Here is a 23,269-nt window from a genome sequence, read left to right as displayed (position 1 = left end):
CCAAGGCTACATAGTTAGACCCTCCCTCCAAATTAACTAATTTAATTAAATTTAAAAGGGAAAGGGAATTTTTATGGGGATAACATTAACACTGTAGACTGCTTTTTTGGCCATATTTACAATACTAAATCTTCCAATCCATGAGCATGAGAGATTCAGTGAGAGTACAAACAATCCAGGAAAAGGTAGTAGTGAAGGATGGTGGTTACCACTGCAGTAATCATGTTGACAAGAGAAATGATAACAGGAAAGATATTAAGTGAAAATGAATATGCAAATAAGTTTTATCTTAAACACAGTGAAATCAAACCAAGGCACTGTAGATGTAAATACTTTGAGGCCAGCAGACAAACCCAAGGATTACACCGGATTGTCCTGACTGGTGGGACTGGAGACAAACACTAGTATTGTATTGGGTTATGACAATGACACTGGCTCTTCCTCTCAAACAATGCCAACATCAGCAAGGCTCCAGGTGTCACAGAGATCCTGGCATTGGAACTGAAAGAACATTTTACAGTCTCTTTGTTCAGCCCCAAGCATCTGTGGCTTCTGACTTGTGCTCCCATGCCCGGTAGAATTAATTAACACTGCCTGTTTGCTTTTGTCATTTCTACAGCATCACTCTTCCTCAACTGATTGCCAATGGTCTCAGTGCTGTTAGTGGGGTGTGTGCTTTTTCATGCCTCCTTGGGTACCCACCAGAATAGATCACAGTCAGACTCAAGCATTAGCAGGGTCTCAGCCCTGGATTCTCTACAGACACCACAATATGTAACTGCTCCCTTAGAATATTAATGATTTGTCAGCTACACACAGATTCTTCATTAGGTAGTCATACTGTCTCTCATAAGAATGTATCACAATGCCTTAGCTCAGAGTCTAGAGAGGCACAAGGCCTCTGAGGAGAAATCAAATAGCACCAGTTATACTAGGCACCCTCTATCCAATTTAGCTCTCTTAACCCAATGGAAAGTGTTTGCTTCTCTGGTTTGGTGCTGAAATTTGTGGCCTAGAGTTGGGTGTACTGGTTAGCTCTAAGCCTCAGCTAACCAAGAGATAATAATTCTACCTCAGTGTTCTCAGAATTGAGGATGCTGATGTTGATGGAAGGGGCTAGCCTTCCATGGGAGGGTGGAATTGGGAGATGGTCTTAATTCCTTTTTCTGCATTGTTTTAAATGTCCTGGGGAAACTAGTCAATTTTAGGTATTTGTAAAGTTTTATTTTCTGACTATAATCACAAAGATTTTATTGGTTTCCCTGAAGTTCTTTCATGATGGAGGTTTAACAAATCTGCACAAATTACAGCAGATATGGCTTTATCATCCTTGTTTGATCTGTCAGTCTGTCACCCCACTCCCTACACTGTAGCTTCAAGACTCCAGTGAAAAGAAACTGAAGGCAAGACGAGGAGCCTAGATCCAGCATTGTAGGGTAGTACCAGGACAGAGAAGCAGGAGGGGAATGATTGGAGAACGGGAGAAGGGACGAGGGCTTATGGGACTTGTGGGGAGGGGGAACTGGGAAAGGGAAAATCATTTGGAATATAAACAAAGAATTTAGAAAATTGAAAGAAAGAAAGAGAGAGAGAGAGAGAGAGAGAGAGAGAGAGAAAGAAAGAAAGAAAGAAGGAAGGAAGGAAGGAAGGAAGGAAGGAAGGAAAGAAAGAAAGAAAGAAAGAAAGAAAAGAAAAGAAAAGAAAAGAAAAGAAAAGAAAAGAAAAGAAAAGAAAAGAAAAGAAAAGAAAAGAAACTGAAGGCAAGAGTTCCTGGACTCAGCAGGTGCTGTCCATGGTCCTTCTTCAGATAGGATGATCTGGTATACCTCCTTCTCTACAGAGATCCTCCATGTGTTTATCAGGAAGCCATTCCAGACCTCCTCCACCACCAGCAGCAGCAGCTTCATAATGTATGTTTACTATTGCCAGACTTCAGCATTTGCTAGTATATGCTTTTTCTTACACTACCAGCCCAGTGACTTATGAACTCATCTAGGCAGTAGCACACCATGGTCCATCTCTCTGCAAATCAGGAGCTACCCCAGTCTTTGATGTGACCATGTTTGTACAATCAAAAGCAACAGCGCCTGCCTTCTGGTGTGTAGTTTCTGATCCATCTTAAAGTTTCCAGGAGGTAGCCCACTGAAGCACATGCCCAGGATACTTCCTCACATGGCATCTAGCAGAAAGGCAATGGTTGTAGGATAGACCACAAAGCTGAGTTCCTTAGTTAGGCCCCCAAATTTACCTCCCACCAGTTGTGAGATTTTGGACAAGTCACAGGTTGGTTGCCCCTTGTGTGTCTAAGCAATGTCTGTGTGCCCTGAGTATTTTGCTCAGAGCTAAGCAGTGTAGTTGCTTTCAAAATCCTTCTTTGGTCCAGAGAACTGAAGCCTCTAGATTTCATTCCTACCTCTCTCTATCACTGAGTTCTGAGTAGATTCTAACTACAAGAGTCTCTCATTGTTTGTCTGGAGGTGGTCCACAGGTCAGAGGAAGGCAGATCTGTAGGCACCAATACAGGGCAGATGTACGGGTCTGTCAATTGTCAATACCAATGGCTGCCAAGTCTTGCCTCTCAGGGTGCACACTTTGTGGCTGGTAGCACATGTAACCTACCTATAGTCTTGATGGAACACAACTGATGCTTGGATTCATAGAGCTGCTGAAAGGAAGGCAGGTTTGCAGAAAGAAAGTTCTCAGGACCATTCTGGACACATTGTAAGCAAACAGTAGATGCCAACTGCTCTGATAGATCCATGCCTGTTCTCGCTACAACTAGCTCGTCTGTGCATATCAGAATAATGGACCTAGCAAGCAGCCCAGATGTCACCCACAGGCCTGGAAAGAGTCCATTGTATTTGCCGCTGCTCAGCAACACAGCGACCCTGTAAGAGCAGGACGAGGCAGAGCATCTTAGAAATGTGGTGAGAATTTAAATGATATTAGCTGATCACATGAACAAAAGCCAGCAAAGACTTCTTGTTCATCTCTCACTGCAGCTGCTCCAGAGAGAAGGTCAGCTACCAAATAAACACAAAGCACCCCTCTCAGAGATACCCAAATTCAGAATCTGAAATGGACTTATTTATGAAGAACAAGGGTAAAAATCCAGCGTGATGTCAGACTTAGATTTTTTTAGATTTAATTGAAGTCACTTTATACAAGCAAAATAAGTCAGAGAACTTGAAGTTAGATCATAGGAAGCAGAAGCTATTAGTGCTGTAGTCAACTCCATTCTAAGAGGGCCAGTTATATCCAGCTCTGTGGTTCATCAGTGACTTAGGTTATTGAATCTATCTACATCCCTATCAAGATGGTTGTCCTCAGAGGATGCACATGTGGACACTGTACCCATGGTATGCATGCTTGTACCACTGATGACACAAACACACAGGTGTTCTGGGAAGAACATTTAATAAAACTCAATGCTGGGGCTTGAAGACAGCTTATTGGTTAAGAACACTTGCTGTTCATGCAGTTTGGTTCCCATCAACTATTACCATGTTAGCCAGTTTACAATCACCTGTAACTCCAGTCCTAGGAGATCTAATACCCTCCCACAGCCTCTATAGGTACACACACACACACACACACACACACACACCATTCACACAGCTAGGGTATTTTTCTTGTAGAGAAAGAAAGTACTCTTTTCAGCCATACTTCTCTGTCTCAACCTGAGAACACTTGAGGGTGGGTCATTTATAAATTATAAAAACATGTTTCTCCCTGTTTTGAAGGCAGGGAAACACAAGATCAAGGTCCTGGCATTCAAGGGAAACTACTATCTACTACTATCTGCCTCCAAGACAGTGCTGTAAGTTCTGGGTCCTTGAGTTGTGGAAGTTGAACATAATAAATGGTCTTTTGGTCTAGTTTGTAACACATGGGTTTCTGGAAACACTGAGGCCATTAATTAGTCTCTCTCTCTCTCTCTCTCTCTCTCTCTCTCTCTCTCTCTCTCTCTCTCTTGCTCTCTCTCCCTGTGTCTGTCTGTCTGTCTGTCTGTCTGTCTGTCTCTCTCTCTCTCTCTCTCTCTCTCTCTCTGTGTGTGTGTGTGTGTGTGTGTGTGTCTGTGTGTGTGATACCCATGGATGGCCAAAGAGGACATCGGATCCCCAGTAACTGAAGTTATAGGTTGTTGTGAGCCTCCATATGAAGTCTGGGAACCAAATTCAGGTCCTCTGCAGGAAGAGTGAGCATTCTTGAACACTGAGTCATCATATCAGTCCCCTCTGTTGCATTTTAAAAACAAAAGCATTTGTTTGTGCCAGATAGTCTTAGTTGGTCCTGTGTGTGATGGTGAGGGGAGCTTTCACTCTTTGCCTCTAGAGTTCTCCTTTGTCTCTCAGCCTTGTTGCTCACATGGCCTTCTCTGTTGAGATGGTCTAGGTTGTCAATCCACCAAACCAAAGTATGCAGTGGGCTCTGAGCCACCAAGACTGTTGTTTCTTTTCTAGAATCCTTTCCTGAAAACAAATGTTTCATAGTCACCAGAAACCATCCCAGATTCAAACATTAAAGGCAGAGCCAAGACAGATTTCAGAGTAATTATATTTTCCCCCTTCCCACTTAATCACTCCAGGATTTTATTGCACTATAAAAAAAAGAAATGTGATCTTATTTGAGTACTTAATACAAATAAAATAAAGAGCTAAATTTAAAAGAAAAACATGCGTTCTAAGAATTACACATACACACACGTGAGCTGCATGAGAAAAAATTTTAACCTCATACATATGTTGAAATAGATGTCTATAAAGAATGCTAGTTTACAGAATCAGAAAAGGAGGATGGTAGAAAGAGAGAGAGATTTTATGAGAACTCTTGACCTTACTCCATGAATTTGCATTTTCCAAATTAAATCCAAAGTTTATAAGGCCAAAGAGAAGAAATTGCTCATTACATCCTGAGGGGGAATAAGTCAAGCCCTTGGAAGAATTAAACACCTAATATTTGAACTCTGAGACTTGAGAGAAGACTTACCCCCAGAGAAGATACATGATGGTGACTGCTTTACTAGTATGCTTACTAGTAGGTTACTAGTATGTTAACTTTGCCAGGGTTCATCTCCCTCCTATGTTGTTTACTACTCTTACTAACTCATTTTTTTGTCAAATATGAATGGGTCCTACACTAAATCCTGGGAAGGTAGCAATGAGCAAGAGAGGTAGGGTGTCTTGTCTATAGCCATCTCTTGGCTATGTCACAATTACATATGCAGGCAAATAATATCCAGAGATGATCTGTGATGAGGAACTCAGAAAGGCTTCAGGCGTCAACAAAAGCTTGTAACTGGGGATTCCACCTATCCAGACCAGGTGGGAAGCATAGTGTTTAGAGTTAATCATATCAGACTACACAGGATGGCAGATGATGTCAACCATGAAACACACAACATGAAGGACAACATAGAAATTCAAAATGATGATAGCACCAAGCCTAAGAGTGATGGGCAGTGATCCACTTGGTGGGTGTGTCTCTGACATGACTGATCTATCCAAATCTCTCAGTACTCACTTGTGGCTCCATGGTTGCCTCAAGACTGAGAAAAGCATCAGATGGTCTAATGGTCACTCTCTTAAATGATGTGTGTCACATGCCTTGGTTTTTTCCAAAGTATAAGTTTTTCCATAGTATGTTCATCATTGAGATGGGGGATGAGGTTTCTAGGTAGTGCTTATGAAAAAGGAAAGATGCCATTCTGGCATAGACCCTGCATTCCACCCTGTGAGACACAGCTTGTTGTTCATCTCCAATGATAAGGGGGCCAGAGGAAACTCACCAGGCTATTTGGGCATAACCAAAATGAGTAGAAACATGACCAACTAAATCAAAAACAAGAGGGCAATGTGACTGTTCTAGTCAAGGCTACCATTGCTGTGATGAAACACCACAACCAAAAGAAACTTAGGGAGGCAAGAGTCTATTTGGGTTATCACTGTTCAACGATGAAGGAAATCGGGACAGGAACTCAAACAGAGCAGGAACCTCAAGGCAGGAGCTGATATAGGACCTTTAGAAGGGTGCTACTTACATGCTTAACCTACTTTCTTATGAAACCATCCCAGGGGTAGAACTACCCATAATTGGCTGGGCCCTCCCCCATCAATCACTAATTAAGAACCTGTCCTACACAGGGCATATAATCAGTGCAGCAGCTGGGACAGAAGGCTTCCCACTGCCATTTGCACTGGGCAGCTGAGCACCTCCACAACTTTCTGTGCACAATCCACCAGGAGAGAGTGATCTCCCAGCAGCGCTTTCATTTCTAAGCATGGAGGTGAGATATTCACCTTCTCTCTGGAGAAGAACAGCTAGGAGTGCACAGGGTGGATGATCAGTGGAGCAGCTAGGACAGAGGTCTTCAAGTTGCCATTTGCTCTAGGGAGCCAGGTGACTCTATAACCTTCTGTGCATAGACCCTGCCAGAAGAGAGTTGGTCTCCCAGGCTTACACAGGCTTACAGGCCCACAGGAGGGACACATACCAGCCAGAGACAGCAAGATTGACTAGCACCAGAGATAACCAGCTAGCAAAAGGCAAGCATAAGAACCCTACCAACAGAAACCAAGGCTGTATCAGAACACAGTTCTCCCAACACACTGGAAAAGCAAGAGTTGGATTTAAAATCGTATCTCATGATGCTGATAGAGGGCTTCAAAAAGAACTTTAATAATTCCCTTAAAGAAATACAGGAGATCATGGGTCAACAGGTAAAAGCCCTTAAAAAGGAAACACAAAAATCCCTTAAAGAATTATAGGAAAACACAGTCAAGTGAAGGAACTGAATAAAACCATCCAGGATATAAAAGAGGAAGTAGAAACAATGAAGAAATTACAAAGTGAGTCACCTTTGGAGATAGAAAACCTTGGAAAGACTTCAGGAGTCATAGATGCAAGCATCAACAACAGAAATCAAAAGAGAGAAGAATCCCAGGTCCTGAAAATATCACAGAAAACAGTGACTCAACAGTCAAAGAAAATGCAAAATGCATAAAGCTTGTAACCCAAAACATCCAGAAAATCCAGGACACAATGAGACCAAACCTAAGTATTATAGGTATAAAAGAGAGCAAAAATTTACAACTTAAAGGGCCAGTAAATATCTTCAACAAAATTATAGAAGAAAACTTCCCTAACCTAAAGAAAGAGATGCCCATGAACATACAAGAAGCCTTCAGAACTCCAAACAGACTGGACCAGACTAGAAAGTCCTACCAGCACATAATAATCAAAACACCAAATGCACTAAACAAAGAAAGAATATTAAAAGCAGTAAGGTGAAAAGGGCAAGTAACTTAAAAAAGGCAGACCTATCAGAATCACACCAGAATTCTCAACAGAGATGATGAAACCTCAAAGATCCCAGGCAGATCTCAAGATTCTAAAAGAACACAAATGCCAGCCCAGGCTACTATACCCAGCAAAACTCTCAATCACCATAGATGGAAAAACCAAGATATTCCATGATAAAACCAAATTTACACAATATATGTCCACAAATCCAGCCCTACAAAGGATAATTGATGGAAATGCCAACACAAGGAGGGAAATAACAACCTAGAAAAATCAAGAAAGTAATCTTCCAACAAACCCAAAACAAGATACCCACACAAACATAAAAATAACATCCAAAATAACAGGAAACAATAATCACTATTCCTTAGTATCTCTTAACAACAATAGACTAAAGTCCCCAATAAAAAGACATAGACTAACAAATATTTTTCATGTAAACCCTCAATCTTATCAGAAAATATTTGTAACTCCTCTTTCAATTAATTTAGAAAGGTCTTTTATGTCTACCATTTTATCTGTTTAATTTTCCGTGAAATAATCAATTTTACCATGTTTTTCTATATATTTCTTGATTTTATCAGAAATATTTCCATGTAAATCTTCAATTTTACATGAAAATGTTTATAATTCCACTTTCAATTAACTTAGAATTATATTTATGCTTACCATTTTATCTGTATAATTTTCCATGATAATCTTAAATTTTAACATGCTTTTCTATATATTTCTTTAATTTTATCAGAAATATTTTCCATGTAAATCTACAACTTTTTTTATTTTCTATACTCTTTGTTTATATTACAAATGCATTACCCTTTCCAGGTTCCCTCCTCCCCATATGTCCCATAAGCCCTCTTCTCTCCACCTATTCCCCAATCACTCCCCTTCCCATTTCTCTGTTGTACTCGCCTACAATGCTGGTTCAAGCCTTTCCAGGACCAGGGCCCTCTCCTTCCTTCTTCATGGGAATCATTTGATATGCTAATTGTGTCTTCAGTATTCAGAGCTTTTGGGGTAATTAATATCCACTTATCAGTGATTGCATTCCATGTGTATTCTTTTGTAATTGGGTTACCTCACTTAGGATGATATTTTCCAGTTCCAACCATTTGCCTAAAAATTTCATGAATTCCTTGTTTTTAATTGCTGAGTAGTATTGCATTGTGTAAATATACCACATTTTCGGTATCCATTGCTCCACTGAGGGCCATCTGGGTTCTTTCCAGCTTCTGGCTATTATAAATAAGGGGGCTATGAACATAGTGGAGCATGTGTCCTTATTGCATGCCGGGGAATTCTCTGGGTATATGCACAGGAGTGGTATAGCAGGGTCCTACAGAAGTGCCATGCCCAGTTTTCTGAGGAACCGCCAGACTGATTTCCAGAGTGTTTGTACCATCTTACATTCCCACCAGCCGTGGAAGAGTGTTCCTATTTCTCCACATCCTTACCAACACCTGCTTCCTCCTTAGTTTTTGATCTTGGCCATTCTGACTGGTGTGAGGTGAAATTACAGGATTGGTTGGATTTGCATTTCCCTAATGACTAATGATGTTGAACATTTCTTAAGGTGCTTCTCAGCCATCTGAATTGCTTCAGGTGAAAATTCTTTGTTTAGCTCTGTACCCCATTTTTAATAGGGTTATTTGGTTCTCTGGGGTCTAACTTCTTGAGTTCTTTGTATATTATTAATTTGGATATTAGCCCTCTGTGGGATGTAGGGTTGGTGAAGATCTTTTTCCAGTTTGTTGGTTGCTGTTCTGTCCTTCTGAAGGTGCCCTTTGACTTACAGAAACTTTGTAATTTTATGAGGTCCCATTTGTCAATTCTTGATCTTAGAGCATAAGCTATTGGTGTTCTGTTCAGGAACTTTCCCCCTGTACCAACGTCTTCAAGGGTCTTCCCCAGTTTCTTTTCTATTAGTTTCAGTGTGTCTGGTTTTATGTGGAGGTCCTTGATCTGCTTGGAGTTGAGCTTAGTATGAGGAGATAAGAATGGATCAATTCACATTCTTCTGCATGCTGATCTCCAATTGAACCAGCACCAGATATTGAAAAGACTATCTTTTTTTCCACTGGATGTTTTCAGCTCCTTTGTCGAAGATCAAGTTACCATAGATGTGTGGGTTCATTTCTGGCTCTTCAATCATATTCCATTGATCCACTTGCCTGTCACTGTGCCAATACCATGCAGTTTTTAAAGATTATTGTTCTGTAGTATTGCTTGAGGTCCGGGATACTGATTCCACCAGAACTTCTTTTACTCTTGAGAATAGTTTTAGCTATCCTGGCTTTTTCATTATTCCAGATGAATTTGAGAATTGCTCTTTCTAACGCTATGAAGACCTGGGTTGGGATTTTGATGGTGATTGTGTTGAATCTGTATATTGCTTTTGGCAAGATGGCCATTTTAACTATATTAATCCTGCCGATCCACCAGCATAGAAGATTTTTCCATTTTCTGAGGTCTTCTTTAATTTCCTTCTTCAGAAATCTGAAGTTCTTGACATACAGATCTTTTATTTATTTGGTTAGAGTCACACCAAGATACTTTATGTTGTTTGTGGCTATTGTGAAGGGTGTCATTTCCCTAACTTCTTTCTCAGCATGCTTATCCTTTAAGTATATGAGTATATGAAGGCTACTGATTTTCTTGAGTTGATTTTATAACCAGTCACTTTGCTGAAGTTGTTTATCAGCTGTAGGAGCTCTCTGATGGAGTTTTTTGGGTCATTTAAATAGACTATCTGCAAATAGTGATAGTTTGACTTCTTCCTTTCCTATTTGTATCCCTTTGACCTCCTTATGTCTAATTGCTCTAGCTAGAACTTCAAGTACTATATTGAAATGATATGGAGAGAGGGGAAACCCTTGTCTAGTCCCTGATTTTAGTGGGATTGCTTCAAGTTTCTCTCCATTTAGTTTGATGTTGGCTACCATTTTGCTGTATGTTGCTTTATGTTTAGGTATGGGCCTTGAATTCCTGTTCTTTCCAAGACTTTTAGCATGAAAGGATGTTGAATTTTGTCAAATGATTTTTCAGCATCTAATAAAATAATCATGTGCTTTTTTTCTTTGAGTTTGTTTATGTGGTGGATTGCATTGATGGATTTCTAACCATCCCTGCATCCCTGGGATGAAGACTACTTGATCATGCTGGATGATTGTTATGATGTGTTCTTGGATTCGGTTGGCAAGAATTTTATTTAGTATTTTTGCATCGATATTCATAGGGGAAATTGGCCTGAAGTTCTCTTTCTTTGTTGGATCTTTGTGTGGTTTTGGTATCAGCATAATTGTGGCTTCATAGAATGAGTTGTATAGTGTTCCTTCTGTTTCTATTTTTTGGAATAGCTTAAAGAGTATTGGTGTTAAGCCTGCTTTGAAGGTCTGATAGAATTCTGCACTAAAACCATCTGGTCCCATGCTTTTTTGGTTGGGATTCTTTCTATGACCCCTTTTATTTCTTTAAGGGTTATGGGACTGTTCAGATGATCTATTTGATTCTGATTTAATTTTGGTATTTGGTATCTGTCTAGGAAATTGTCCATTTCCTCCAGATTCTCCACTTGTGTTGAAAATAGGCTTTTGTAGTAGGATCTGATGATTTTTTTAATTTCCCCAGTTTCTGTTGTTATATGTCCCCTTTCATTTCTAATTTTGTTAATTTAGATACTGTCTCTTGCCCTTTGGTTAGTCTGGCAAAGGGTTTATCTATCTTGTTGATTTTCTCAAAGAACCAGCTCCTGGTTTTATTGATTCTTTGTGTGGTTCTCTTTGTTTCTACTTGATTGATTTCAGCCCTGAGTTTGATGATTTCCTGTCTTCTACTTCTCTGGGGTGAATTAGCTTCTTTTTGTTCCAGGGCTTTCAGGTGTGTCGTTAAGCTGCTAGTGTATGCTCTCTCCTTTTTCTTTATGGAGGAACTCAGGGCTATGAGTTTTCCTCTTAGCACTGCTTTCATTGTGTCCCATAGATTTGGGTATATTATGTCTTCATTTTCATTAAATTCTAAAAAGTCTTGATTTCTTTATTTCTTCCTTGACCAAGGTATCATTGAGTAGAGTATTGTTCAGTTTCCATGTATATGTGGGCTTTCTGTTGTTTTTGTTACTATTGAAGACCACTTTTACTCCATAGTGATCTGACTGAAGGCATGGGATTATTTCGATCTTCTTATATTTGTTGAGGTCTGTCTTATGACCAATTATATGATCAATTTTGGAGAAGGTACCATGAGGTGTTGAGAAAAAGGTATATTCTTTTGCTTTAGGATACAATGTTATATATATCTGTTAAATCCAATTGGTCCAAAGCTTCAATTAGTTTCACTGTGTCCCTGTTTAATTACTCTTTTCCTGATCTGTCAATTGAGGATAGTGGAATATTGAAGTCACCCACAATTATTGTATTAGGTACAAAGAATGCCTTGAGCTTTAGTAAAGTTTCTTTTATGAATGAGGATGCCCTTGCATTTGGGGCATAGATGTTCAGGATTGAGAGTTCTTCTTGGTGGATTTTCTCCCTGTCCTTCTGTGTCTCTTTTGATGACTTTAGGTTGAAAGTCAATTTTATCTCATATTAGAATGGCTACTCCAGCTTGTTTCCTGAGACTATTTGCTTGTAAAATTGTCTTCCAGCCTTTTACCCTAAGGTAGTGTTTTGTTTGTCTTTGACACTGAGGTGTGTTTCCTGTATGTAGCAAAATGTATGGTCCTGTTTACATATCCGTCTGTTAGTCTATGTCTTTTTATTGGGGGAATTTAGTCCATTGATGTTAAGAGATATTAAGGAATAGTGATTATTATTTCCTGTCATTTTTGATGTTATTTTTTATATTTGACTTGTTGTCTTCTTCTGGGTTTGATGAAAAAAGTTTACTATCTTGCTTTTTCCAGGGTATAGTTTCCCTCGTTGTAATGGTGTTTTACCCTATTATCCTTTGTAGGGCTGGTTTCGTGGAATGATATTGTTGAAATTTGGTTTTGTCATGGAATATCTTCGTTTCTCCGTCTATGGTGATTGAGAGTTTCGCTGTGTATAGTTGTTTTGGCTGGCATTTGTGTTCTCTTAGAGTCTGCATGAGATCTGCCAAGGATCTTCTAGCTTTTATGGTCTCTGGTGAGAAGTCTGGTGTAGTTCTGATAGGTCTTCCTTTATATGTTGCTTGGCCTCTTTCTCTTACTGCCTTTAATATTCTTTCTTTGTTTAGTACATTTGGGGTTCTGATTATTATGTGATGGGAGGTATTTCTGTTTTGGCCCTGTCTGTTTGGAGTTCTGTAGGCTTCTTTTATATTCATGGGCATCTCTCTCTTTAGGTTAGGGAAGTTTTCTTCCATAATTTTGTTGAAGATATTTGCTGGCCCTTTCTGTTGTAAATCTTCACTCTCATCTATGCCTATAATCCTTAGGTTTGATCTTCTCATTGTGTCCTGGATTTCCTGGATGTTTTGTGTTACAGGCTTTTTGCATTTTGCATTTTCTTTGACTATTGAGTTCAGATTTTCTATATTATCTTCGGCATCTGAGATTCTTTCTTCTAGCTTTTGTGTTCTGTTGTTGATATTTGCATCTATGGCCCCTGATTTCTTCCCAAGGTTTTCTATCTCCAAAGTTGTCTCCCTTTGCAATTTCTTTGTTATTTCTACTTCTGTTTTAGATCCTGGATCTTTTTGCTCAGTTCCTTCACTTGCTTGTTTGTGTTTTCCTCTAACTGTTTAAGAGATTTTTGTGTTTCCTCTTTCATGACTTCTGCCTGTTGACCCAAGTTCTCCTGTATTTCTTTAAGTGATTTTTGCATTTCCTCCTTATTGGCTTCTATCTTTTGACCTATATTCTCCCGAATTTCTATAAATGACTTTTGTGTTTCCCTTGTAAGGGCTTCTAACTTTTGATTCATTTTCTCCTATATTTCTTTAAGAGATTTATTTTTGTCCTTCTTGTGTTCCTCTAACAGCATCATGACCAGTGATTTTAAATCCAAATTTTTTTTTCTGGTGTGTTGGGGTATTCAGGACTTGCTGTTGTTGGAGAATTGGGTTCAGATACTGCCATATTGTCTTGATTTCGGTTGTTAAAATTCCTACATTTGTCTTTTGTCATCTGGTTATTTCTGGCATTAGTTGGTCCTGTTGTTACTGGCTGGTGCTAGAACCTCCTGTGACCCTGTAAGGCTATTTCCACACCACCGGATGACTTGGTTTCCCCTGGCACAGATTGCTGATGTGCTGCCCTCCTCTTGGGTGGTGTTGGAGCCTGGTGTGTCCTGCCCCAAGCAATGTTATATTCAAGTTGTCTCTGTGAACTAAACCTGGTGCTGCCTGTCTGCTCCTTCAGGGAATGAAGATGGAGGTGGGGATCCCACAGGCACCCCACAGGGCACAGGACCAAGGCCTTGCTGGCACCCAGCCAAACCGCTGGTCTGCCCAGGTCCTGGGTGCAGGCAGCAGCCTGCAGCTCGGTGGTCTGCGTCCCCAGAGATCTTAAACTCGGATATCTCGGTACCTGGGGCTGCTTATCCTGTCAGAAAAGGAGCAAAGATTAATCTACAACTATATCAGAAAATGTTTATAACTCCACTTTCAATCAACTTAGGAATACTTTTATGCCTACCACTATTATATCTATATAAAGTTTTCCATGATAATATTCAATTTTAACATGTTTTTTTAAATTTTTCTACAATTTTATCAGAAATATTTTCCATGTAAATCTTCAATCCTATCATAACATTTTTCTACTTCCTTTTTCAATTAATTTAGCAATGTTCTTTATGTCTACCACTGTACTCTTTAATTTTCCATGAAAATTGTCAATTTTAATATGTTTTTCTATATATCTCTTCTATTTTATCAGAAATATTTTCCATGTAAATCCTCAATTTTGTCATAAAATGTTTTTACTTCCTTTTTCAATAAAAGAACATGCTTTTCAAATAAAAAAAAAAAGAAAAAGAAAAAGAAACTGTTCTACAGGTTTGCCTGTAGCTGGATCTTAAGGAAACATTTTCTCAACTAAGGTATCTAAATCTCTGATGATTCTAGTTTGTGACATAAAACTAGCCAGCCATCACAGTGGCACACTCACTAAACTAGGCATTGTTTTTTGGGAGTATCATGGCTTATGTACCGCTCATGACTGCCAGGGACATTACAGAAGATTTCAAGCCATGTCCCCTCATACCTGATCAATATCAGTGTATGTCTTTGTGTTTTCATATAGAAGACTAAATGCACTGAGTAATTTTTATTCAATATATTTTTTATTTACATTTCAAATGATTTCCCCTTTCCTGGATCCCCCCTCCCCAATATAAGGAAGAGACACTATAGTGTGGAAGGATGAGAAGGGACATGAATGACCCAACTGTGTCTGAGCCTGATTGCTGAGGTTAGAGAATGCATTTCATTTATCTTCCCACTTACAGGAGCCTCAGTTCTTACCATTTTTCTCTCAGGTTTAAGTGTGTCCTCAATTCTGGTCACTGTGTCTATTTGATATCTCTATACCATCTCCTCAGTGTTTTTTCTCCATACTCCATCTCTTTGTTTTCTTTTGCTTTTTCTACCTAAGAAGAAAATAGAATTTGCCTTAAACTTAAGATGAGATGTCGCCTGCCACCTACCTGCATGAATACTGTTGGTAGGCTCTAGATGTCTCAGCTGTCCAGTGGATAAAGGCAGTTTACAAAGGTGGATATAGAAGGAGAAGAGACCTTTAAGTGCATTAGGACGGGATCTTTATTCTTTTTTCCTATAGGTTTCTATGAATTCTTTTCACAAGGAATCAAACCCATTGGTCTGTATTCTGCATTTCAGGTAAATGTGTCTCTACCATGAAGACCTCCTGGCTCCTATTCTATGTCTTACTGTTCTCCATCACTGGTCCATGTTGGCCTTCTAGCTTCCATCTCTGTTCAGTTGTATTCATTCCAAGACCCACTGTCCCCTTCTTGAGTCCTTGGCTTTTCTGCTCTGGCTACTGCTGGTCAAGTCTCATGGTGAAGAACCTGCACCCTGCATCCCTTTTTTGTCTTGCAACTTCTTATAAACAAGAACTACAATGGATACCTCTACTTCTGATATATTAGGGTTTTTGTTTTGGTGTGTTTGTTTGTTTGTTTGTTTGTTTGTTTTAGGTTCATGTGGTGGAGGCTCCACCTGGTGTAAGGTAGGGAATGATTCTGTCTTGCTCTTCTCAGGAACTCTCTGACCAGCATACATACAGCCTAGGGGACATTTGTAACCTACTTTTTAAAAGAGCTTAACCTACTGTTTAAAGAGCCCAAGGACACTCATGGATTTAAACATGCCAAGCCTGTCAAACTAGGATGGTAAAGAAAGTCAGTCATGTCTACATTTTCATTTTGAAACTTTCAGTTATAGACCAACCATGTTAGGAGGGGATTTAAATATCAACAATTAAACCAACAGGCAGCATAAACATTAAACATGTCTCTGAAGACATAGTTTCCCCAAAATGTAAGCAGAGATTTACTGTCCTTATCACTCTCACAAAGTTCCAGTCTTCCAAATATCTATCCAAATCAGCTATACTGGCATCCTCAACCTCAACCAGGCTCTAGATGGCTGAGAGTCTAAAATTTTGATTTCTGAATCTGTGCAATCCCCCAGGGTTGCTATGGATTCAATGAGACCAGTTACAAATTTTATTAACTCATAAAGCTGTGTTCAACACATACTGTTATAGGAACTCTGTGGCAAGGTAAGTGCAAGGTCAGATAAATATCACTTGGGAAGGATTTGTTGTATCAAAAAAAGGAAGGAAGGAAAAAACCAGAAGGAGGAGCATGGATTCATACTAACAATGACTTCTGGCAACACAGATATGAAAAATGATAAGTTTTAAGAGACCAGTGTTACAAACACAGGGAATAACTCAGTAATGAAGAAGTGTCTTTGTGGTCATATGAGGCTACCATATTTTCACATGACTGAAACAGTAGGATTCAAGGAAGCTTTTTAGCCTCAGGGAGTTCTTTTCTTTCCTAAAACTCTCTCTGGATTGTTTTACTTTGTCCTTTCAGTCCTTTCTTAACAGGGTTGATTTTTGGTGGTGGTGGTGGTGGTGGTGGTGGTGATTTTGTTTTGTTTTCTTAGAGGGAACATGGATGAAGTGCCTAGGAAAATGAACAGCTCTCACATTAGTGCTGTCTCCTGTGAGGAGAAAACAGAGGCCTTACTATTTAGTTGAAAGTTCTGAAAGGAGGAAATGGAATAAAGGCTGTATTTCAGCTACTGAGGTGGTTTTGGAAATTAGCTGAGATTTCTTGGTTACTCGAAGATCAATTGAGCAAGTCACCAAAGTTAGCCCATTTCCAAGATGGGGAAAATGATGCAGAAAGAGGTGGTCCAAGCATTATACCAAGAATGGTTACAATTTTAGGACAATACATAAGGACATCTCATTTGAGATGATACCTCAAGAAGCATAGTATGAGAAGAAAAAACTCTCCTGTGAAGGGCCTGGGGAAAGCACCTCCTTGTGGGTCTTTAAACACAGCACTGGGAGTTTCCACTGTAGGAGCAGAAGGTGGAAATCCCCTTTGTGGCAGAGAGCCTCTACTGCATCATTCCCTTATCTGTTGACATTTCTCTAACTGCCGAGAGGACTGGTGTGCTGGAGAGACATGCTCAGAGTACAGATCAGAGATCCTGAACATGAGGCCAAGGCAGCTCTGTGGGTTCTCAGTTCTTGGCAAAGTACCTCACCCTGTTAGAACCACCCCTAGTCTTAATACATATGTGATAAATAGTGCTTAGCTCAGTGGTTGTAGGTACTAGAGCTTAGAATAACACCTGCCAAAGGGTGCATGCTGTATGAGTGTTTGCTAAGAATTGTTGAAGCCCCTTCTCCCAAGTGGAAGAAAATGAGTGTGGGTTCCAAGGTCTATAATTTTGCATGGAGAACAAATTTGTGACGATCTAGAGTGATCAGGCTGATTTGCAATATATTGATTCAGGCTTTCTAGAAAGTCTGGGATGAATGCCAGCAATGAATGTCACCTGAGAAGCTTTGAGATTACCAGGCCCTGGCTAAGATACAGAAGGCATGACCAGCCCAGGTCAGACAACAGACAGAAGGAGACAGAGACAACAGACAAAGGGAGGAGACACAGGCACAGACAGCCTCTATGGAGATGAGAATGCTGGTCCTCTCATGTACACAGCAGAAACAGGAGACATTCTTTGTCATTCTCTGGAGACAAACAAGTAAACATGGTAGACAGGTTCATGCTCACTGAAGGAAATCCTGCAGACAGCAACTTCTTGGTAAGACAAGATACCTGAGCTGCTGACCCAGATCTGTTAGACCAGAGGGAGCCATCATCCATCTCAGAGATCAACAGAACAGTATTAAATTCAGCCTCTGATGAACATTTTCTCTTATGCAGCACAGTCAAAAGTAAGAGACAGTTACGGGACTGGAGCTGATTGGACAACTGCATCTGCAGTACTGGTCAATGGACGCTGCAGAGATCAGCAATCCCTATGCCTTCTGAAGAAACCATGGCCATGACTTTGTGCCCATGGTGGAGTTGGGGAGGAGTGTGTGTGTGTGTGTGTGTGTGTGTGTGTATCTCAAGATGCTGGTGATCTCTTTTATAGAGCAGACAACACAGACATCCTAGCTCATTCTCCTGAAACAAACAAGTAAACATGGTAGGCACACACACAAAAAAAAAATATGAAATTGGTCATCAATATAAATTATTCCTACAACCTCATGAAATCCCAGATCCAAGCCAAAGTACACTGTTTTACCTGACCATTTGTTGTTACAAATGTGTGGGATTTTACTTTACAAGCTATGAATTTGAAAATAAGATCAGCTTTAGAGACAGAGCTGGGAGAATTCCATGTCTTGTTTCTCTGTTTTCAGTGTACACACTGCTTAAATTCAGTGGGGGCAGCTTGTGAAATTAGAATTTTAAATCCTCGTTGTGAATGATAATACCAAATTCAAACCAAAATACTATTAAAAGTATGCTTGAGCCATTCATTTATGACAATTATGAGTGATTTAGTCTTAGAAAATATATTAGTGGACAGACATTTGGCTTTTTGAGCATTATGATTGTGTTTTATTTTATACCTTATATATTTAAAGATTTTTCTCAGTTTCATTTGCATGTGTATGTTTGTGCCTGTGTATTGATGTGTGCATGTGGGAAGAGGATGCTGGAGTTACTGTCTGTTGTGAGCTGCCCCACATAAGCGCTGAGAACCAAGCTTGATTCTCCACAAAGCACCAAGCTCTCTTAGAGGCTGAGCCATCTCTCCACTCTACACTTTAAGTCTATTTATTTAACCTTTTTAGCTAATTTTAATCAAATGCTTCTATTGAGTGTGGAAATGTTGCCTCATTACTTACCATGTCTACAATATCATCAAGATAAGTCCATCACAGACTGGGCTGATACTGTGAAAAGTAAACCCATCTTGTTTCAAAGATGGTAACACAACTAAAAATAGAATCCAGGAACATCTTAAATTAGATAAATGACTGTAAACAGGTTTTAATATTCATTTTAATGACTTATTAGGGGTAAAAAACTTTGCCATGTCTCAGTATTTAAAATGGTATCCAGAATGAAAGTTGGAATTTTTTACAGAGAAAATCAAAAGAAACTAAGGAGTTGAAAGAAATATTAAAAGAAACACATAGTCACTGATATATGAGTGGCATGGACAGGAACCCTGGGTCACTACTGGGTTTTAATCTGCCATTATGTGTCATCAAGGTAGTCCCCACAGAACCATCTGATCTGCTAAAACCTTTTTATTGGAATGCCCTCCTCCACTGATACCTAAAACTGACAGGACTCTTTCTTGCTTAGCTTCCCTGCCTGTTTGTCCTTTACTGAAATTCCCACTTGCTAAGTTTGAACTTGCTGGGTACAGTGTCCTAGAGACTAAAGAGGGTGGGAAGCCTTGGGCCTTTAACCCAGGTGCAGTGCCCATCAGCTGGAATCCTCACGTCACCTGAAACAGTACATTCCCCTTTCCCTGCTTGTAGAACCAGCTTGCAGAAGCCATTCTGTGCCCAGCCAGTCGCTGGATTCCTCCAAGACTCTTCTTCATGGCTTCTGTCCAGTTCCTCTTCTAATAAATGGTCTTTATTTAGGCCTATTAATACCATCATTGAGGTTACTACTGTGGGCCCCAGTGAGTGTCTGTGCATGTTTAAACAGCAACAGCTGAAATAGTGTCACATCTGATCTACAATCAATGTCACCTCGTGTCATTTTCTGTTTCCTTTCAGGGAATCCACCAGCTATAGATTTGCCATCAGTGGCCCAAACACAAAAAGATAATCCACTTGAAATTCTAATAAGCTTGATTGTATGGGCTTTTACGGTGTTGGGTTTGTACTATTGTTTCTATATTTATTAAAAGCACATTACAAACCTCTCTCTTTACAGTCAGTGCTATCAGCCCACATCAGGTCAGAGGCAGCAAGAATGGCTCATAAGGCACAGGATACATCTGCCACAGAAGGGCAAGAGAGCTAGAGCAGCAAACACTGGAGCAAGCTTGGCACCCTGCCCACCTGCTTTCTGCCTCTTTCGGGTCTCCTGCTACAGATATAGCAAGTCCTCATCACTAACTCTCTGGCCCTGAGAACAGACAGGAGAGAGCAGAGTGAGACCAGGGAAGACTAAACGAAGTTCTGATCAGCAGAACTCAGCTGTCCAATCCCCTTAGTGGCCCTTTAAACAGTGTTTGCTCAGAGCCTGGTCCCAGGCTTCTGGTCCTTTAGAATACTGTGAAGAACAAAAGTTACAGGCTTAGAAGCTTCATTTCAGCTCTATCTCCCTTAAAAACAACTGATAATGCTCTGGAACCTGGAACACGTGTATACACAGAGTATGGCTTCTTGAGGTGGGAAGGGAGGGTGGAATTAATCCTCTCCTATGGCCTCATTTAGAGCACTTATCTCCAGATTTCATCCTTAGCATGGTGGGAAGGTGGGGAGGTAGTTGGAACATGGAAAGAAGTGTAGGATGGGAAGCATCCCTGCATCCTGATTACAATAGATCCTGGAAAAAATAGAGGTCAGAATGGTAACTTGCTAACAGGGTAAAGTGGCTCATTGCAGAAGTCAAAATACAGAGTTCACAATACTATTGGGTAGCTGTGGCTAGAAAAAGAGAGAACTAAGGTTATATTCACTGTGTAGGTCATGTGGCGAGGCTAGAAAAAGCCTACTTGAGCCTGATGCTGATGCCACACTAATAGCTGGAGTGCTTTCTCTCTGGCATGTGGCTTCTGTGTCTACCCATCTTGCTTGAACAGAAAGTCAAAAAACCACCTGAATTCTCTCTCCATTCCAGAGTTCTCAGCAAAGAGATGCTGTTGTTGGTGACTCATTGACCTCTAGAGAGTCTGATTAGATGGGGATGTGTGTTCATTGGGTCATGCCTGCTCCCAATGCTCCTACCTACTTCCCCTACACCATATATGCCACTTGTCCTTAACTGATCAACCTAAGTGACATTAGACTCAAACAGGAGAAATAGGTCTTCTCTCCAGAACATCTAGACCCTTAGAGTGATGAATAAACCATTGCTTGTATCCATGATGTGGAAAAGCTAGCACTGTGAGAAGAGAAGGAAAACTGCCCACATGCAGAAATGAGAAGACACAGCCAAGAGCCCCAGCTTTATAATGTCTCCATTCCTAGCCCACCTGGAGACCCATCTGTGTTCTTGCCTTGCCTAAGATTTTGTTGAGAAAATGATGACCTTCCCAGAGAGTTCTTCCTCATCTAATCTGGATCTAGTTAGTTTTCTGTTGCTTAAAATCATATGTGAAATAGCTTATCATTAATCTACTTAGCTTCTATCTATCTATCTATCTATCTATCTATCTATCTATCATCATTTGTCTATCCTCTATTATCTACTATCTATATATCTCTATAATCTACAAATAGATATCTATTGTGTCAACTATCAATATCTATCATCCATCATGTCTCTAAAATCTATTATCTAGCTAGCTACTCTATATCTTCTATCATCTTTCAACCATTATCTATCAGTTACCCAGTTATACTTTTCTTTCTCTCCCTCTTTCCTCTCTCCTTCCCTCCATCCTTCCCTTTTACCCCTTCCTCCATTTCTCTTTGTCTTTTTCACTCCATACTATTGACTCTGTTTAGAAAACTCTGATAAACCCTTTATATCAAAAGGGTGAATACTTGTCAGTAAATTAGAAAAATGTCATCTTGATCTTACTTTAAGACATTTTTGTAACTACAATACTATTAATTATCTTCTCTCCTCACGGTGCCCAGAAAAGCTCTGTGGAATTCCCAGAGGCCCCTGGGGTACACTTGTAAAATGTTGTCCTAGCTGGTTTCTTCTGTCATCTCTGCAGTCTCTAGCTTTATTAATGAAGCAGGTAAGTGGGCTCCATAGGAACATGATCTGTAAGAAGAGTAGTGTCCTTGAGAAGAACCTAGACCCTATCCTTTGTACTCCCTACACCGCCAACTGTCTCCCTGACATCTGCTCTGGAATCCCCTTGATGTGGAAGCTTTCTGATGAATCTACTCAATAACAAAGTCCTCGCAGTACCATCCCCATTCTTCAGGTGACACAACCATACATATTTTTTTTCCTATAAATTACCACAAATTGAGCCATCACTGCAGAGGAATAAAGCAGGGCACAACCAGGCCCTCTGTGTGCCTCTAAGGCACAGCTCACTCAGCAAGAAGCTTCAAGACACTAGGCAGGTACCCCTCCCTTCTGCAAGATCTCAGAAAGCTCTGGACCAGTGCCAGACCACCTCAGGAAAAGGGAGAAAAGGAAAAAAACAGTCCACAGTTGGTGGTAAAACTGTCTGTTGGCCTGGGGGAAGTTCAGCATTGGAGCTACTGACTGCAGCGCCCATCTGGCAGTTGGCTGTGAGAAACCATTCATTCCATTGTAAGTAGATCAACACGATGCTATTCCCTCACATCTCCCTTCCAATTATTCTGTGTGGATGCACGATTTTTAATGCTCAAGGATTTCTCTCAGTGACTCTGGAAATGCAAAGCAACTACTTTTTTCCTGCTTGAGGCTCACCTCTAGCTGATACTCTGGGCTTCCCCACATAGTTCTCAAATGTCAACTTGACCAGTGGTCCTGTTAGGCTTAAGGAAGGTAACATGGTGTTCTTGCAATGTGAAGTTTTGAAAGCCAGTGAGGAAGTGAGAGGGGCCAATTTTTATTCTTACTCAACACTCAGGTGTTTTAGTCTAACAAAAGCTTGACCCTGGAGAGGCTGAGGCTAGCCTGGGGAGCCTGATTCTATGGGTCTCTTTGGGACATAAAGGGAGCAGTTAACACCCAGGACCACACAGTTGGTATTTACACCATCCCTGAAATCTGATCTGAAACAACACAATGTAATTCAGAATCCTTTAAGAGTGTTAAGAATGTAGGTATCTTAAATGCTCTCTAGAATCTGCCCATTCTAAGGGTAAAAATCACCACTAAAAGCATCAAGTCATCACACAGCACATTCACACACACTGGCATCTGTTCCCTGGCATGGTGAGTGCTAGGGGATGATGGGTGAATGCTCTGAATGGTAGGAGACAAATGCACTATCAAAGGGTGAAACTTAGGTAATGTATGAATGGCAACTGGTAGGTGACTTAGTTACTTTTCTATTGATGTGATGAAACACCATGACCAATGCAATTTATAGAACAAAAAGTTTATTGGGGCTTACAGTTTCAGAGAATGAGTCCATAACCATCATGGCAGGAAGCATGACAGCAGGCAATAAGGCATGGTACTGGAGCAGTAGCTGAGAGCTTACATCTTGAGATAATGACCACAAGGAAAAGAAAAACAGAAAGAGCTCACTGAGAGTGGCATGAAACCCCAAAACCCATCCCCAGTGACACCCCTCCTCCAAATAGGCCACACCTAATCCTTCC

At 40.3% G+C, this 23,269-nt stretch overlaps 1 protein-coding gene across 1 annotated transcript in view; it reads right to left on the bottom strand.

Moving 5' to 3' along the window:
• The window catches only part of Dscam (DS cell adhesion molecule), a 690,093-nt gene that overhangs the window by 638,321 nt on the left and 28,503 nt on the right, over positions 1 to 23,269 (bottom strand). Inside the window, exon 2 of the mRNA XM_052159081.1 lies at positions 13,721 to 13,825. Coding sequence (XP_052015041.1) covers positions 13,721 to 13,825 — 105 coding nt within the window. The remainder of the gene's footprint in view (positions 1 to 13,720; positions 13,826 to 23,269) is intronic.

This window comes from Apodemus sylvaticus, chromosome 15 (assembly GCF_947179515.1).
Source record: "Apodemus sylvaticus chromosome 15, mApoSyl1.1, whole genome shotgun sequence".
Taxonomy (NCBI): domain Eukaryota; kingdom Metazoa; phylum Chordata; class Mammalia; order Rodentia; family Muridae; genus Apodemus; species Apodemus sylvaticus.
This window is presented reverse-complemented; position numbering and strand designations above follow the sequence as displayed.